This window comes from Notolabrus celidotus, chromosome 17 (assembly GCF_009762535.1).
Source record: "Notolabrus celidotus isolate fNotCel1 chromosome 17, fNotCel1.pri, whole genome shotgun sequence".
Classification (NCBI taxonomy): Eukaryota; Metazoa; Chordata; class Actinopteri; order Labriformes; family Labridae; genus Notolabrus; species Notolabrus celidotus.
In genome coordinates, this window is record NC_048288.1 from 20,355,280 (window position 1) to 20,374,164 (window position 18,885).

At 39.6% G+C, this 18,885-nt stretch overlaps 1 protein-coding gene across 2 annotated transcripts in view; it reads left to right on the plus strand.

The window, feature by feature from the left end:
- The window catches only part of LOC117829207 (sodium/hydrogen exchanger 9-like), a 104,781-nt gene that overhangs the window by 4,394 nt on the left and 81,502 nt on the right, over window positions 1-18,885 (plus strand). For both annotated transcript variants that reach the window (XM_034706799.1, XM_034706800.1), the window contains exons 3-5: window positions 4,047-4,124; window positions 4,320-4,396; window positions 8,026-8,141. In XM_034706799.1, the coding sequence (XP_034562690.1) occupies window positions 4,047-4,124; window positions 4,320-4,396; window positions 8,026-8,141 (271 nt within the window). The remainder of the gene's footprint in view (window positions 1-4,046; window positions 4,125-4,319; window positions 4,397-8,025; window positions 8,142-18,885) is intronic.

Below are 18,885 nucleotides of genomic sequence, written 5' to 3' on the forward strand. Positions count from 1 at the left end.
AAAAGCAAGAACAAGAACATCTGGAAGAGGACTGATTCTGTCTATTTAGTTATTTTAAATGCATGGGACTGCTGCCAGAAGGTCTGGGTTGGAAAAAGAGATGAATTATAAGCAGACAAAACAGCTTTTTTTTATGTATCCATGACAATAATTCTCAATGAATGACTATAAAGAGAGTAGGACACAATTTCTTGTAAAAAACACAGCTTAAATATGTAGTGGTCAAAACATAGACTCTATAAATAATGGACGTAGTATCTGTGACGTCACCCATCTGTTCCTGAGCGCTGTTTTGTAGACAATCGACGGCGGCAGCCATGTTGGAAATGCGGAACTCAACCAGGCATTGTGTGACGTAAAGGGGCGGGGTTTGAGCCTCCTAGCCAACAGCTATGTGTTCCCGTCTGGGAGTCAAGTCAGTCATGTCCTTATTTGAGTAAAAACTTGTAATCTTAATATTTTCTGAACCGTCACATTAGAAAAAATTCACCCCCCGTACAGTGTGTGCCGATAGAGAAATTAGCTATGTAGAGCCAAGCCGTTTTCTGAACCAGGCTGTAAACATGTTTATTAATGCTGCAAAGATTGTCTTTTTTGAATTGGTGTGTATGTGGTTTCAGGTGTTTCTGCTGCCAGCCTAAAGCAGATTCTCGATGAACTGCAGTTTATAACCTTTTCCGCATGGGCTTCATAGATTGAGACTGGAGGTTGCCGCTTGGGTCAAAATCAGCAAAATAATGAGATGTGCCTACATGTCCACAGGGGGGCGCCAAAATCAACACAAACCCATAGATCCTTAAAGTAACTTTAATGTAAAAGAGATTAGCACAAATCCATACTACATTTACCCAAAATACAAAGTGCTCTGTTAAAAACATATTTTTAAAGGCAAGCCTTTTGTCATCAAACCAAATATTTAGTTTCATCAACCTTTTTTATTTTTGTTTAAAGCTCGATTAAAGCTATCCTATGACCAAAGCTAAATCTCAGTAAGCCCTCTCATCTCCTCATCTTCTCATCTCTCCATCTCTCCTTTGGAACTGTAATACAATTGAATATGAGCGTAACTCTTAGCAGTGTAATGAGACCTTGTGAGATGTAGAAATTGCAGAAAAAGTTGCATTATTTTGATCTGAATCAAATATCAGTGCTGTTTGATCCTCAGAACGCATCCACAATAGACATGAAAAGGATTCAAGGATGAAGTACATGAAAGGCTACCTTCTGAGCAGCTTGTGTTGCACTATATTGGCTAGGATGAGAAACAGAAACAGAACGTGCACAGTATGTTAAAAAGACGTACCAAGCACTCTTTGCTTGCTGTCTGCATAAAAAGGTAGCTTTGTAATGTTTGCAGATGGATTCTACTCAATCTGTTGTCTGAACACGTGTGGCCGTACTTACGGTACATGCTTATTCTTATTCTAATGAATGCTAGGAGCCTCCATGCTGAAAACTGACACGAGCAGTTAGGCTTCTCACTAAGTGTTATGCTTTGCTTTAATCAGCCCTGGAAGTCTGAGTCATGGCACACAGACAAAATGCTAATGTAATGCAGTGATTATACCAGAAGCTCTATATGCACAGTCTGGAGGCTTGACTGGAGGTTCAAAGTTTGCAGTTGAGAAGAATTAATTTCATCTCCTAACTTTAAAAAAACATTTAAATGATAGATTGATGCTATTGCTAGTTGCTTTCTCTAGTCCTCTGACCACTCGAAGCACTTTTACATCACATGTCGCATTCAGCCTCACACCTCACATACACAGGTGGCAGAGGCTGCTGTTTAAAACACCCATCAGTAATATTAACTAATTCCATTCACATCCCGTTGGCACAGCCACTGGGGGCAGTTTGGGTTAAGTGTCTTTCTCAAGGACACTTTGGTGTGTGGATCCAAGATCGATCCCTTTTGATTGAGAGATGACCGACTCTACCGCTGAGCCACAGCTGCCCTTTAAACCGCCATTAACACATTTTAAACTACTTTATGAAAATGTTCTTTCATCTTCATTCAGAGACGATTCACTTAAAAATCCAAGACCGTTGCACATTTTTTTTGCAAGACGAATACCTTTTTTTTTGTTAACACATGTTTTATTGATTTTCACATTTTACAGGGTATTCACAGAATGTATCAAAACATACAGAAAACAAATATTGGCCAAATATTGGCAGAATATTACGTACATAAATAACATACAGAAAACATAAAACAATGAATTAAAAACAAGAGTAATACTTAGATTGTCAGAGAACATTTTCAGAAAATTCTAGACAAGACCCTACAACAAATAAAATTACATAAAAAATAAACATAATAATAATAATAATAACTATAATAATAATGTAATAATAATAATAATAATACTAATACATAGACAAAGAAAATTTAGTTGATTTTTGTTTTTTACAAAAATGGTGACAAAACACACAAAAAGGAAAAAAACAAACAAACCAAAATGATTATGGTTATAATATTAAGTCTGTTATTATATAGACTCTATCTGTCTTAGACTCTGGATTTAAATATTTTTTTTCTCTCCAATAATTACTCTATTGTTGAGAGACATGTATGTTCAGAGGACTTTGTGCAGTTTTTACCTCCCACTTCATGGCTAACACATGCACCATGTGAGGGCTAATGTGTGGTGAACAGGTGTGCATTTAGAATCCCGACAGTATGAGCAGGACCCAGACACAAGGGACTCAAATTTGTTTAACTACCTGCTCAGTATGCATTATCCCGTTTATTACCCAGCTACCAATTAAAGACAAGAACAATTTGACTCAAGGTTTGATTTAATCAATTTGAAAATTATTACTACTATTCCTTTATTATTATATTAATTATTTAATTGTTATTGAATTGTCCCTTCAGTTGGTGATACTTCCATGGTAATGTATTATTATCAACCCACAAGCAGGACAAATCAACCTTAAGCTAAACATGAGCCTGGCTGTTTGTGATCATTCACGTTTAACGGAGCATTTCCATTGGAGGTACATTATACATGGTGGACAGGATTTCTGGAGGAATATTTATGTTGACATTTCTGTCCTCATTCAGCTTTCCTTCTTGCTTTGTAGATCACATTATTGCAATCAGGACCACTCTCATTACAGAGAATTCATATTTGCATGCAATATGTTATATTTGGCAGTATGGCTCTGTTCTGAGAGCTCCCTGCCCTTCTGCATGCATATGAGGAATGCCAAGCCTGAGGCCGGGAGAGCACACCTGCTCTCACTTTCATGTGCAAAGAGCAGAATTAAAGACCCCCCGTGGTAAAACACAGAGCAGGCACCAGTCAGTGACAACACATATGACACTGGTTAAATCAGACACAGCAAAAAAAGGAGATGCTGGGGTGGAAGTGAGTTGCAAAGTGGTTGCAAAGCAGGAAGTGGAGGCGGGTTAAAGCAGTAAATAGAACGCCCTTTTTGACATTTAGCCAACTGGATGTATAGAAGGTAATCTGCTAAGCTGTCAGCAGACATGGGCTGGTGTTAAGATCAGTTGATGTTTTATAGGCTTAGCTTGACTTTGTTGCCTGCCTGAACTAATGCTAGGCTCAATCGTTACCCATTCACAACCTAACATATACGTTAATATCAAACGTGTTCAGTGTTTTCCCTTTTTTGAGCTGTAAAAAATATTTGTATCAAGTTAATCGCAAATCTGTTCCGTTTGGAGTATCATATTTAGAAGAATCATAGAAGTTCTAATGTTAGCACTTAAACTTGGAGAGCTCTGCAGTGACATTTATGCTTCTGACATGATGCAACAGTTTTTTTGTCTTGTTTTGAAAGAGAGGAGAGACACTGTTATGTTGGTACCCAGAGACTATCGGGAATCGGAATCCAAAGAGTTTAAAGTACTGCTGCCTGTCTGCCAAAACACAGCTGCTAAAGTGAACAATGAGTGTGTTTGTGTATGTGTGTGCGGTATCTGTCTGTCAGTCACAGTCAGTAAATGGAATCCTCCTGCTCCCTGCAGAGGCCTGTCACTCAGTCAGCAGCACAACAGCTCTGTCTCTTTACAGGAGACCTTTGATCCCGAGGTCCTTTTCAATCTGTTCCTGCCACCCATCATCTTCCATGGAGCGTACACCCTTAATCAGGTGAGACTGCTGTCCTAACATGCCTCAAACTAGTAGGATGGACTGTACATATAATGTGTGCAGTCCATCAGTGTGAAAACTGCTTTATATAGTGTGTGCTGCTCTTTGTAAAATAGACATTTCAGTACTTGTGTGACATATTGTTCACCTGTGTGTTTGCTTGGTGTTACTGATTCCTGTTTATTTCTGTTCCAGAGAAGATTCGGTGAGAATCTTGGATCAATTGTGACTTTTGCTTTTTTGGGCACCATTATCAGCTGTATTATCATGGGGTAAGCCTTTTTCCTTGTTCAGTCACACAAATGAAGATATTAGAAGCACAACACACAGTTCAGGTGCAAAGAAGTGAGAGAACAGCTGTGGTGCTGGAGCCAAGATTATAAGATCTTACAAGAGTGCCTTTTCACATAACTCCACTGTACATAACAGAATTAATTGAATATTGTGTATGTTTCAAGTTGGTTCTTTAGACAACATTAAAGCACAAAAAAATGCCATCATGTTTAGAACAAAAAATACAGATTATAAATTTGTTTTTCGGCACTAACATCACTAACTGGTAATACAAGTTACTCAATTTTATTTTCATAGGCCCAAAATGCTGATCATATGGTGTGTCTAAGCTGTAGCCCAGCCACACAACACCAGCTGTAGCTGTAGCGCCTGCCAATGGCTGCTGCCACAATAATAATAATACATTTATTTATATAGCACCTTTTAAAAACAGGTTTACAAAGTGCTTTACAGAGTGCAAAACATAGCGAGACAAAAAACACAAAAGCACATGACAATGGTTTATGAGAACTAAAATTAGTTGAGTAAAAGACAATAATAAGAACCATGCAGAAATTAAAAAGTCAGTGATGAGTTAAGAAGTAAAAGCACGTTTAAAGAAGTGTGTTTTTAAAAGAGATATAAAAGAGGACAAGGATGTGGCTTGCCTGATCTCCTCCGGCAGGTCATTACAGAGTTACAGGGCCCTGACTGCAAAGGCCCGGTCACCTCTGGTTTTTAACTTTACTCTAGGAAGTTTCAAGAGGGACCTGCTGGAGGATCTCAGGCAGCAGTTGGGGACATACATCCTTAGACACTCACACACACAATTCTATAATGCTCTACTACTCTGATGAAAACAAGCAAAGATGACAGATGACATCTCCTAGTATGGGTTGGCAGTATTTTGATCTAGAAATTGGTGATTAAGTTGTATGTAGTTCTGTTTAAACTAGCATAGAACCACTTGACTGGAGCAGTGAGTAACCAGCACAGGCATGTGGATGTGAGGCTGGAAGGAGGACCAGCGGGTAGTGCTAGCCAAACTAATTTGGCACTGTTTACTTGCAGAATATGTGATTCTGTGTTTCGCCTGGTTGAGTAAATTGTGCTCAAGTTGGACTGTAGTCTTACCTCCAGACTAGTCGGTTAATCAGAAATCGAATTTCCGTTTAAATGACCAGGAAATTACTTTGTAACATTTAGAATACAGTCATCTGTTTGTAAATGTCTTCAGATAACATTAAGTGGGATTTGCCGCTATATTTATCAAGATTGATTGATTGATCCCTAACTGAAATGAATAATGATATAAACAATGTTCCAGTTCTTAACTGCATCATTATATATGGAACATGAAATTGCTGTACTTTAGTATTTGTACATAGATAAAGGTTTACTAAAGTTGTTTTAAAATCAGGTGTCATCCTCATTTGTTTAGTGTATGGCGCTGTGGTACAGTGGGTCCTTTTGTCATTACAGGAACAGCACAGATGTATCTTATAACATTAGTTACTGATTTATTTCTAGTGAACCCAGTAAGCTTCAAATAGCCTGTACAGCCAGTAACAAGGAACCCCTGGAACTATGTGACAGACTCTTATTCCACTCTTACTTTTTCTAACATGAGAAGTCTGTAACTAACATAAACAGAACCCTTGAAACTAAGCAGATTTTCCTTCTAATGCAGTATTAACACACCTTATAATCACAAGCTGCTAAGCCTGTGTAAAATGCACTACCTACTGTCTGTAGTGTTGCTATCCCGGCTCAGAAAGCTAGATGGCACTGTCTGTCTTTAGAGGAAACTAGCTGTAACTGATGCATTAATTTGCTGCACACACAGAGGATGTTAAAACTCAAATGTCCTGTTTTATTGGTTCACTGAAAGAACTCCAGTATCCTTTACGAGTAGAAAAAAACCAAACAACTAAACGATATAAAAAGTATTACATTATGAATATAATATTTTGCTTTCTAATGTTTGGAGATGCATGGTAATTTCACCCCTAGTAATAAATAAACAGTGGCCACTTTATGTTTGTATATGTTCCACCATGATGTCGTCTTTAATTGTGTGATGCCTGATATATTGGTGTTTGTGTATGGTTGTGTGTATGCTTTAATACCGAGGTTGTAGTCAAGGATGATGTCAAACTAGACTGCATTACATTACAATATTCTGCCCCCTTACTTCTCTGTACAAGAAAGTTCAACATCACCTTTAACTAAGAGCTTAATGACGAAAATATTACTGAATTATTTCAACATTTATGACGATTTCCCCACAAACAGACTGTTGTAATGGAAAGAGTAGATTGCACTTTGTATACAATGAATACGCACCTCATTTAAATTATTAATAACTTCATTGTTAATTATCTTAATGTCTTACAGCTATAGTAAAAGATTATGCCCTTAAGATATTTTGTCTGTATCTTAAAGGCTCCTCCAATCCTTGGAAACCCAGAGTCAAAGATGTCGTCTGTCCTTTCCTCCCTTCCTCCTTGCCTTTCAAACATTAGTCCTTCCCCCCCTGGAGCACCCTTTGTCAAACTCTTCCCAGTTCCCCAGGGATGCAGGGCAGGGTTTGACATGTTGGGTCACGTGCACATTCTTTGATGCGAAGGCACCAGACCTGACCAATCTCATCGCTTGTTAGTGAGTCTGCTTTATCCCTTTGGGAAAACAGTGTCATGGGAGTGAGGGAGCCTTTCTGAGTCAGTTGACAGAGTACATCCACTTCTTCTTCTTCTCCAGTCTCTCTCTCTCTCTCTCTCTCTCTCTCTCTCTCTCTCTCTCTCTCTCTCCTCTCTCTCTCTCTCTCTCTCTCTCTCTCTCTCTCTCTCTCTCTCTCTCTCTCTCTCTCTCTCTCTCTCTCTCTCTCTCTCTCTCTCTCACACACACACACACACACACACACACACACACACACACACACACACACACACACACAACATCATTACCATAACTTCAAATCTCCCTTAAAGATACACAAATAAGAGACGGCTTAGTCGCCCAACCTGCGGGCACTACTTTAAATCTCAGCCTTGGGGACAGGTCGTGTGCCGTCACTATGGTAACAGAGTTATGCCAGTGGACAGAAAGGTCCCCAGGAAGGCACGCTGGCAGACTGATTATTATGGGATGCTTCACAGTAACAGGATTAGTACTTAACACACATCCTTTGGCAGTCAGGAGCTGGACTGTTAGGTTGAATGCTGAATAGATGTGTTAGCACACTTTGGGTCAGAGTGTGTGATGTTTTTACAAGTAGGGACATACAGTGGTGCATTCTGGGTGTTAAGCTATTTTTTTTAAATTGCATAGGCTCAAGACTGATAAAAAAAAAAATACTGCCTCTGTTTTATTTTTGTCACATGCTTTCTACTCTCTCAGGGAAATCTCTGCACACACTCACACACTTATAAATAGAAGTGTCCACCTGTGCCAAGCAGCCGCCTAGAAGCAGGTCAACTCATGTGTAGGTAGCGTCTGGCCCCATTACCCAGACTACTCTGGGGGAAGCCCTGCTGTGGTTAGATGGATGGCTGATATGCCTGCTCTGGTCTGGCGCTTCCTGATGACCTCACAGTGTGTCCTTCTGTCTGTCTGTACTCAATCTCAGGGCCTGCGTCTTCGGCTTCACCAGACTGATGGTGCTGGTTGGGAGTGCAGCAGATGGAGACTTCTTCCTCACTGACTGCCTGCTGTTTGGAGCCATTTTGTCAGCCACTGACCCAGGTAGCTGGACACATAAAGAACTCCCATCAACATTTTTGAAAACTCTACAGATTAAATTTCACTACATTTCACAAGTCAAACACTTTAATGCTTCTTGACGGAGCAAGAAACGTCAAAAATATTCCCAGGAATGCTTCACACTTACGCACTGTGAATATACAGTCACATCAAAAGGATCTGCTCTAAGTTAACACATACAAATGAGTTGGAGTAGAAAAAAAAAGAGTTGAAAAATATCAAATATGCATGATGTGTTCAGACTGTTTGAGTCTCTGTAGATTTCTCGTCTTTGCCGTTTCTGGGTTTTGATTTGGTACATGGATTTCTCGGCAGTATCAGACATTCAGGCGTCGCAAAAAAATCACACGTTCTTCATTGAAGTTGAAGTACGGATACTTCAACATAAAAAAGACTGGAAGAAGAAGAAACTCTTATAACATTTCTTCAGTAAAGGAAAAGTGAAAATCTGCATGCTCTGCAAGTATTTGCAGTATTATAATGGAAAGAAACCCTCTGAGTGATACTTCTACAGGCTGTTCTTGCCATGACTATAAAACTTAAAAAGAATATACAAGGAACCTAAAAAAAAGACTTCCACTTTGCTCTGATATGCAAATAATTTTATTGACAAATTAAATGGATTCTCTTTTATCCAGAACACCACAAGTTCCTCCTGTAGTCACTGTTATTATTGTCTCTTCTCCACAGTTGAACCTACTCCATATCTAATTCACTTCGTCTTCTACATCTTGTGGATTATATTTACTGATGAATACGCCAAGAACACATCTCTTTATTTACAACTTCATTCAGGTTAGAGTCATTGACTAAAGTCTGGAGCCTCCTTGAAAAAGGCAAGGAGAGGAAAGTACAGGTGTATGTGTTTAAAGCTAGGGTTGGTAGTCACGGAAAACTAGCATGAATTTAAATGCAGCATGTCCTCAGGACTCTGTCTAAACGTTACAATACATATAATACTGTAACAGCTCTACTGTTTGTTAAACGTGTTCAGTGTAGATGTTCTTAATTCCTACAGTGTTGACAGTTATTGAAGGCATCAGGAGAGGTGTAGAGTGTGCGAGCGTCTGGACGGCCGCTACAATACATATGTATTTTGTGTAGGACTTACTAAATGTCATTAATTCTTTTGCTTGTCAGAGCCCCCGTGGTGAGAGCTTTTTGGACTCTGATCCGGACTACGGTCCTGAGCAAAGCACCTCATCGGGTCAGAGGGGACAGGCCCAAGGTCGAGCGAGAGGGGCAGTTAATAGAGGCAGGGGAAGCAGAGGCAGGAGACGGGGAAGGGGAGTGCACGCCGGGGAAATGTACGTGCAGGAGGCGGGCAGAACGGCAGGACGGGATTTGATTGGTTGCATAAAATTGGACCCTAATGATGGTGATTGGTTGTTGTTTTCCCAGGTTAACTCCGGCTGTAGATAGCAGCTTTTTTTTCGCTCTTTTTTAAGAACACATACTGTATTGATTGCCATCGGGACATGAAGATCATTTTAACCAGTATAACAAAAAGTGTATCTAAATCTGACTACCAACCCCAGCTTTAAATGTAGCAGGCAAAAATAGGAATTTGTCTGTGTAGATACCCCAAAACTCTACCGATCTGTTTTTACAGTTACTTAAAAACAAACCTTCTTAAAAAGGCTAACCTCTCTTTCTCTGTCTATTTCTCAAACATCAATGTTTGAGATGCACCAAAGATTCTGTCAGGTGTACATGTATTTTCGATATATGCTATTCACAAACACAGCACATATTTCTGTACCTCAGAGATTCAGCTTTGGCTTTGCATTTTCTTTATGTTCAGCCATCCTTTCCCCTGTCTCCATACTTTTGCATAGAAATAGAGAGATAACACAGATTGATAGCCATGGCTGCAGGCAGGAGCAAAGTCACAATGCCCTCTCAGTGGCTGCTTTGAATTCGGGTCACCTCTTTTCCCGAGTGGAACCGCAGCATTATCTGTGTTTTTCAAGAGCAGTCAAGTGGGATGTCATAAGGCATCCTACAATGCTGCCACCGTGGCAGTGTTAATGTTCTCATTTGGAGATGAATTACATTTAACAATAAGTGGCTGATGAGGAGCTGTGCATTATGCTGCAGCTGTCAATCAGACTGGTGTGATTGACCACAAGGCGCTCATCCTCACCAGACCTCAGCGACCTCATCACTTTGATAAGAATCACTCTGCAATGCATCCATGGCCCAAATGCCAAGACCTCTTGGCTGCCTCCATCTCATGCTGTCCAAATATAGAGCCAGCTCTCTGATTTTCTAAGAGGAAGCCATTAAGATTTCGTCGTCCCTATTCCTCATTTGCACATGTGCAATCTAAACTGCAAAAACATCCAGAAACAGGCTACTTTCACACACATACAGGCACATTTTAGACAAATTTTGACAAATACAGCTCACCGTCCATGCCAAAAGCCTAGAGTGACAGCTTTCCGCACATGTCGCTGACTCATTGTGTCAGTGCTTTTTTGTCACGTACTAACTGAAATGATGGAGATCTGGAGAATACTGTGAAAGTCATCGCAGGCTGGCAGCCAAGCTTTGAGTGAAATTGAATTTATTTTCCTCTTTGCTTACACAGAATTCTGGAGCATAGCAGAGATATGCCATATGCCTGGTTCTCATTGCAGCCCAATTATGGGAGCATACAAAGCAGCTATAGTCCTACATATGAGGAAGTTGACATCATGAGTAATATAAATGTATATTATTTCACATAAGTTGAAACGCTAGTTTTGGCCTATAGTTGTGGCTACCGTGAATCTTTAAAAGTATGTCTTTTGTCTTGGGAAATGTAGAGATTTTACTGACCTGAGAAGGAGTTAAAATTTGACACAAATGTAAGTTTTTAAGGCTCAATCTGATATTTTTGGTGATTGTCATCAACCTTAAAAATTGACTAATATTTTCTGAACAGTTCTACTTTCTGATGAATAAAGAAAGTGTCAGAAGGAAAGAAAAATTACACAGAATCTGTCTTTCGAACATTTCTCAGAAAAGTACATTTTCTGAAAGAGACATCTTAAAAGAGTTTCTGACATCCATTAATTTAATGTCCATTAAAAATTCCTGGTTTCCACAAATTTTGATCATAAAATGTAATATGTACAACATTTTCTGAAAGCTTCATTTAAAATGTTCCCGAAGTTTCTGAAAAAATACTTTTTTAAAAGTAATTTTAAAAAAAAAAAACAATAAACAAAATAAACAATCTGATTTCACAGACATTCCAAAAAAACGTAAATCAAATTTGAGTAATTTGTTAAAGATTTTTGAAATGTACAGTTACATTTTTCTTAGAACTCAGTTTTCAATAACTTCTTTCAAATTTCTATTAAATTTACAGCATAAAAAATCCAGCCATTTTATTTTAGATGGATATTTCCAAAAGCTCCCCAAAACTTCTGAAAGTTCCCTTAAATCTTTTCATTGAAAAGTTTTGAATAATTTACAAAATTGGACAAAATGCTCTGAAAGTTTCTCTGAAATGTCATTTTTGATGAAAATTGTTTGGAAATTTGAATACAATTTTCCAAAACAATGATAATTGAAACCAGAAGAAAACAAACAAAATTGTTGGTTGATTTCATGATTCCCTTCCCCTTGTGGTATAAAGACAGTTTACCCTAATTTGTAAGCTCAAATTCTTGGTTTTGTGCAGCGCTCCGAAGCTCTGAAGCCATAAGACCTGTTCTTATCAGCCTCCGAGTAAGACTCATGGTTCAGGTCACAAAGTAGAACACCTGCTGTGGTGCATCCTCCAGCCTCAGGGTTGGTTACCAGAGGTTGTGAAACCTTCACTTAACTTTTCAAAAGGCAGAATTTTTTATGGCTGGGAAGGCACTGCAGTTTTCCCTTTCATCTTTGGAGTTTGTATTTAATTATTTATTTTCTTATTTTGAGGAGTTCTCTGATGTGAACTCTGCGTTTTTTCTTTTAGTGTGTCAGAGCTTGAAATGATGCCTGAGTGAGATATTGATTGTTCAATTTCGGACATTTGTCTAAATTAGGGCTGTCAAACGATTGTTTTTCTAAATCCTTATTAATCCCTGCATTTCAGTAGTTCATCTTGATTAATCGATATATCTCTGATATATTAATTCTGTTTGACACAAAGTGCAGTTCATTCTTTACTTGCTCACTGAGCCATGGAGTTTTTAAAGTGAAATTTGACATACAAAATCGTATTGGTGTTATTTTCCATCATGGCAGCAGCAGGAAGCAGGAAGACACTGCGGTCAACTATGGTGTGACGAAAGGGACAAAATGCCATGCAAGTAAGCCCTAGTTTAAATCTCTAGTTGGCAGTCACTACAAACAAATAGGGTGGAAATTGAAAACACTGTTGGACCTAGATGTGCATATGATGCAACCTACTGGCAATAATACAATATTATATTTGGGGCTAAGGATTATTACTGAGAAAATTAACACACAGACAACTCACAGGGATTGTTTAATGAGTTTACAAATCCTAACTATCAAAACCTAATAAGCTTTAGACCAATTGTGAATACAGCTAAGAATTTTATAGTGCTAGTGTAGAGTTAACAAGGCTTAAACACTGTACTATATTCAACCTGTCATGCACTTGTTGGTTTGAGCCATTTATCCACTGCTCTTTTTTCATTCTGCATATTTAGATGGATAGACATTTAAAACTTGGAAAAACAGAATCTGACAGCCAGAAGCATCATACTCAGTCTGAGGAGCCCAAACATCTCAGCTGTCAGTATTGGGTCGACCCATCAGTCTTTTGGCCTTGTTGGAGTGTCAAAACATTGGATGTCTCTCAAATCTTGGTGTAAGACTAAAAAAGACACATCAACACGTACAGTTACTTCTTCAACAACTTATTTATGACACCTCTGTAGGGCCATAATTGTAAATGGCAGGCTTACTCTGACTAAAATGATTGATGACTTTAAAGGGACATACTAAACTTAAACAGTTAGATATAGAGTGCATTAAAAGAAAACCACAGAGAACTAGCAGTTATGTAATGGCTGGTTAACTTGCTCTGTAACCGTGAGGATGCATTTTTTGTGCAACAGTCCTGATCCCCTGTTTGCACCCTTGTCACTGCCCTAACATTGAGCACTTTTTGCACTTAGCTTTGAAGATTATAGTAATTCCCTGTTGACTGTAATCTCCTTTCAGTTCTATGTCTGCCTAATTTGGTCAAATCAGCGAGCAAATCCCACACTCTCTGACTGCGATGGCCGCGAGCTTCGCCCCTGCTAAACCTCTGCAGCCGGGTAATTTGACCTAATAAGGCTTCCATCCGACCCTTTCAACTGTATTATGTCTGAAATAATTGTCTACTCTCTCCACCTTATGGCGTTGCTGTGGAAACTGATGAACACTTGACAGCTGTAGGACGTGGGTTGCTATGACAACCCAGCCAACCAGCACCCTCCTGTGTATGTATGTGTGTGCGCGGTGGACGCTCTTTTTTTTCTCTTTCTTTTCTTTTTTTTTTCTCCGCCGTCCTGCAGTGTGACTGGCGCACGCCATGCTGTCATCAGCCAGGCATTATGGGTGCAGGGAGATGGAACGGTCCTGACTTCGGGGGCCTACCTCACCCTCTCCAGATAAAGGATTTTCTTCTGACCAGGAAGAGCTTTAAACCTGTCAAAGACCAAAGAGCCAGATCTGTCAAAACAAGTCCAGAGGCTGCTCTCTTGCCTCTGCTCCTGTTGTCAGTCTGCTCGTACAGTGGCTGTGCCCTCATGGACCTGATATTCACCACAGGGCCAGACAGCTATCATGCCAGACTCATTATTCACTGCACAGATTTCCCTGATACGGATTTATAGTTTTTATACAGGTGGAAATTAATCTACAGAGATCTGTAGTGAATATGGTACTGTCCAGCCAGTCAGTCCCTATATTGCTACAGGTATGTGTGTGCGTGAGAAAGGAAGAGATTTCTATTATTCTCTACCTGAAATTGTTTCTCTCGTTATTTGATAATTCTGTTTTGCCTGCATTCTCTCGCGGTGGATTTGAGCCAGCACTTTTCTATCGATTTTATCTCATCCATCATATATCAAGCAATAAATTCAACTTCAGCGATACACTGCAATGTCATTTAATCTAATCTAATCCGCAGTATCAGTAAAACACAGAGCCGACAATGCTGAAGCTTACAGAAGGAGATACTTGTGTTGACAGGAGGTACGGAGCGGACAGGCACATCAGCACCTCGTCAATGTCAGTATTCTGTTTGTCACTCAGTGTCAACGCATGGCTGTCCTGCACTGCTGAGTATGTTGCGTGCTCAATGTGCTCATTCATATGCTCCCCCCCCCACCACATGTGTACTCACTTTAACTCACAATGGAGTTCAGCTCAGATTACACTCAGTGGATGTGCTAGTTTGAAAGATTTAGCTGTAGAAATTATGAATTAATAAGTTATTATTAGTGATATAACACTCAACTGAGTGCGACACAAGATGCTGGGTTCACAATACTCGTTTGAAGGATCTAAGTCACCCAGTTTATTTTCAAGCTTTAGAGCTTTGCTTTTATTTTCTCTTTCCATTCTCTCTTTTGTTGAGGTTACTTTATTTCTTCTTTAGATTACAAACGTTGGTTTTCTCTGGGTAAGAAAGTGTTGCATGCCCATCTCACATGGGAAGACTATGTTTGGGTTTCGAACCCAGAACCATTTGATTGAAAGGCCGTGCCCTTTCTAGATACGCTTGCTCCTCCCACACTCAAAAGACGTGCAGTTCGGTTACCTAGTGGCTCTAAATTGCTGGTAGGTATAAGCGTTTGCATGGCTGTTTTTTTATTATTCTTGGTGTACCCCCCCCCCCCCCCCCCCCCCTTTTTGGCCAATGACTGCTGGGATTGGCTCCAGCTCCCCACATCCTGACATGGGGCAAGTGAAAGGTAGATAAGGGATGGATGGATGATAAAAACGTAGATGAGAGGCACGCAGCATACTTTTAGATTGTCGCAACAATTCTGGTTGCATCTCTCTTTTTCTCTCTTTAACCTGTTGAGCAGGTGTGGAGACTCTACAAGTGACAAGTACACAAGGAGTATAGAGGGGGAGAGAGTTTTTCTCCTATAGTTAATCAATGTTGGGTGACCGTTTTATAATGAGAAAATACTATAATGGTTAACAAGTATACTTCGGTAGACTGCACAGGCATGAACATTATGCTAATGTGGGGAATCACTATCAGTGCATCTGCAACTGCAAAGCCTTTACCAGCTGCCACCATGTCTGTACACCTTTTTTCAGCTACAGGTGTTATGCAAGCGGCAATCTCCGATCTCAAACTATGAAGCCCATGCGGAAGTGTTATAAAACTGCAGCTCATCGAGAATCCGCTTGAGGCTGGCTGCAGAAACACCAGAAACCACATAGACACCAATTCAAAGAAGACGATCTTTGCAGCATTAATAAACATGTTTACAGCCTGGTTCAAAAAACGGCTTGGCCCTACGTAGCTAATTTCTCTATCGGCACACATTTTTTTCTAACGCGACGGTTCAGAAGATATTAAGATTATGAGTTTTTGCCCAAATAAGGACATGACTGACTTGACTCCCGGAAGGGAACACATAGCTTTTGGCTAGGAGGCTCAAACTCCGCCTCTTTACGTCACACTCTGCCTGGTTGAGTTCTGCATTTCCAATATGGCTGCCGCCGCCGATTGGCTTCAAAAAGTGCTCAGGAACAGATGGGTGACGTCACGGATACTACGTCCATTATTTATACAGTCTACAGTGTTATGACAATAAATGAGAGAAGTTAAAGGCAGGCAGCGCCCTCTGCTGTTAAAAAAGAAATAGTGCTGGATTCATTTTTCCTCTCACCTATTAAAATCAATCCTAATGTGTGCCCCTTTTCAACTTTCTCATGTGGTGTTAAAAAATCCCAAGCTGTTAACATAAATAAGTGAGTAATAAGTTGTTTGTTGATTCTACAGCCAAAATTACTTTCATCATAACTAAGCTGACACATTGTTTTAAGGATTTTCAGATGAGGGAGAGGTGTAGAATACAATATGTAGACTACTTTTTTTGTACCTTCGATTGCTTACTGATTTCTACCTGCTAATAGTAAAAGTTGCAACCACTTTAATAGAACATTATGGAACAGCCAAAATAATGTAACTTGTCAATATTTTGCACATGAATGAGCCTTTTTTTAATTGACTCCATTCAAAAACTGATGGAAATATCGCTTTTTGAGAGACCAGTCAAGGAATTAAAGACCTAATCTGAGTTTAAACCATCAATATGTCAATTTTTTTCACCCAGGAATTGGTTACCACACCCTTTTTTCACTCTGGTATCTCAGAAAGGGGGAAAATTAATGCAGAAAAATCTTTTTAGACATAAATCAAACGCAACTGTGTTTTTCATTTTTCTTCTTCATGTTTTTGTACCAATCAACTTGTTTTTCTGAGCTTCAGTGTTTGGTTTAACCTCTGCAGGATTCACACATCGGTGTGAAATTACAGTTAAATCTTTCCAGATGTTATAGCTGAACGGTGGGGAACCCGTCACAGATGTCAATTGTTGCGAATTAGACAAGACTGCACAGCGAAAAACCAAATTCCTTTGACTTATTACAAAATGTTCTCAGAGCTGAAAACCATACATAACTTAAATCAAAGTGGTTAGTGTTCCTCCATGTTTTTATAGTTTTGTGTTCAGTTCTGTTCTAGTTTTAATGTGAACCAGAACAGTAACATCACGTGTCACTTTACTCACCATAAGTATGTACAAAACATGTCTGATTGCATGCAAACCCAAATACACGCACTGTTTGTGTAAACCTCCATTTCCACTTAAAATCACCGTACAAGAGGCTCCTTTGTTTGAGAAATACATCTGGAGAATTGTTTGTGTATCTGAGCAGTGAGTGAATCCACCATTATTGAAAGCATGGAGCTCTCTGCCTGCATTTGACTGTAATTGGCTCCTTTTGGTTGTTCCTTTGTTTCATCTGCATTGTTCATACAGCTGAAGCATCTGAGCTCAAAGCTCTGCCTTTGCCAACTCTTTATATCATAGTATCCAAGTTATCACTCTTAACTGAAAACAGCAGTTATACCTCGTGTTTGAACTCCCCACCTGTGATAAAACTATAACACCTGCAGCATTGACGATAAGGAAACAGCCTTTAAAGTTTGACACTGAAATATCTACAAATCGCATTAAGCTTCAATGTCATTAATTTACTTCTCTTGCATGCTTTGAAATATCTGTCCTTTGCTTTTTCTGCCAACCAATCCAAGATTTCACCCTTAAGAGAACAGTCGGTATAAATGGAGCAACACCTGCGAGCCAGTTTAGGCAGGCAACTCAAGCTGCACTGATTTCACACTTGATATGTGTCATTCTCACAATCACCTGACAAACCTATCCTCCCACTTCGGGGGTCTTTTTTTAAACTGTAAGATTTCTTGTCTCTGCCTCTGCTCTGTAACTGTCACTGCTACCCTGCACCAGTGCTGCGCTCATACTTCCAGCCCATCTACCAACTTCCCAGCATCTTCAAAGCAGCAGGCATTGAAATGGGGGTTAAAATATCATCTCATCACTCCTCAAGTATCTTCATGTAAAATAAATCTGTGTTGAGTGAAGAGGTTAGAGCGTAGCTGTAGATGCCAAACCAAAACAATGTTCTGCCGTTGAAACAAACATTTCAAACCAGGTGAGTTTTCTGACACAACTCTGGGCGTAAAATTAACTATTTTTCACCGGCCATATAAAAAAATCATGCCTTATTTGATTTTAAAATAGTAACAGCCTCGTCGATTTTCCAGTTTCCTTTGAAACGTCGTACAGTGACATTACTCTTAACTCTACTCTATCAGCTGTCTGTTCCTCTTCTTGATCGTCTCCTGCCTCTTTGTTTATCTTTTTTGTTTGTGGTGGCTTCACGCCAGGAATGTGTTGCCACATCTTCCTCGAAACGCTCCCAACGTACCAAAACACAACACAAGTACAGCGAGGGTCAAAACCCTGACAGTCAGCAGAAATGAGTGAAAGTTTGAAAACAAAACCTCACATGCAACACAAAATTTCCCATCTGCCACTGGCGGGTATGTGTTTTTGTTTCACCCGCCAAACATTTTTTTTACCCGCCATTGACGATTGGCGGGTATTAATTGTACGCCTTGCTCAACTTATTTTAAATCATAAAGAATGTTCCTCTTTAAAGTCCTAAACTTACACTTATCACAGCAACAAGATTTTACTTGATATGTATTTTTCTAATGTGGTGTTTCAGCAAGCGCTGACCTCAAGAATTAAAAATGGAACCAATGCAATAGTGCTAAAAATTGCAGTTCTTCACGTGTCCACGAGAGGCTGCCTCCAAAAGCTCAAGAGACCCTATTAACACCCATGTCAGAATATCCCTTTTTTTTACAGCAGAATTGTAACTTAATCATTTGGGAGACATGAGTTTTGCATAACTAGGCATAATTAGGAGTGTGGCTGACTGGCATATGCACTCCTTCTACCTGTTAGCCAGAAGGCTAGAGGCCTGCCTCAATTCTGCTACTTTGTCTCTTGCTAGGTTGACAAAATATTAGTTTGAGTCAGCATTTCCGATATCAAAACCATTGTTGGGCTTATTAAACTCTCTTCCAAAACCAGTGGATGAAGTCACTGAGACTGCATCCATGTTTTATACTGTCTGTGTGTTTATGCATTTAGACCTAGCAGCAACCTCT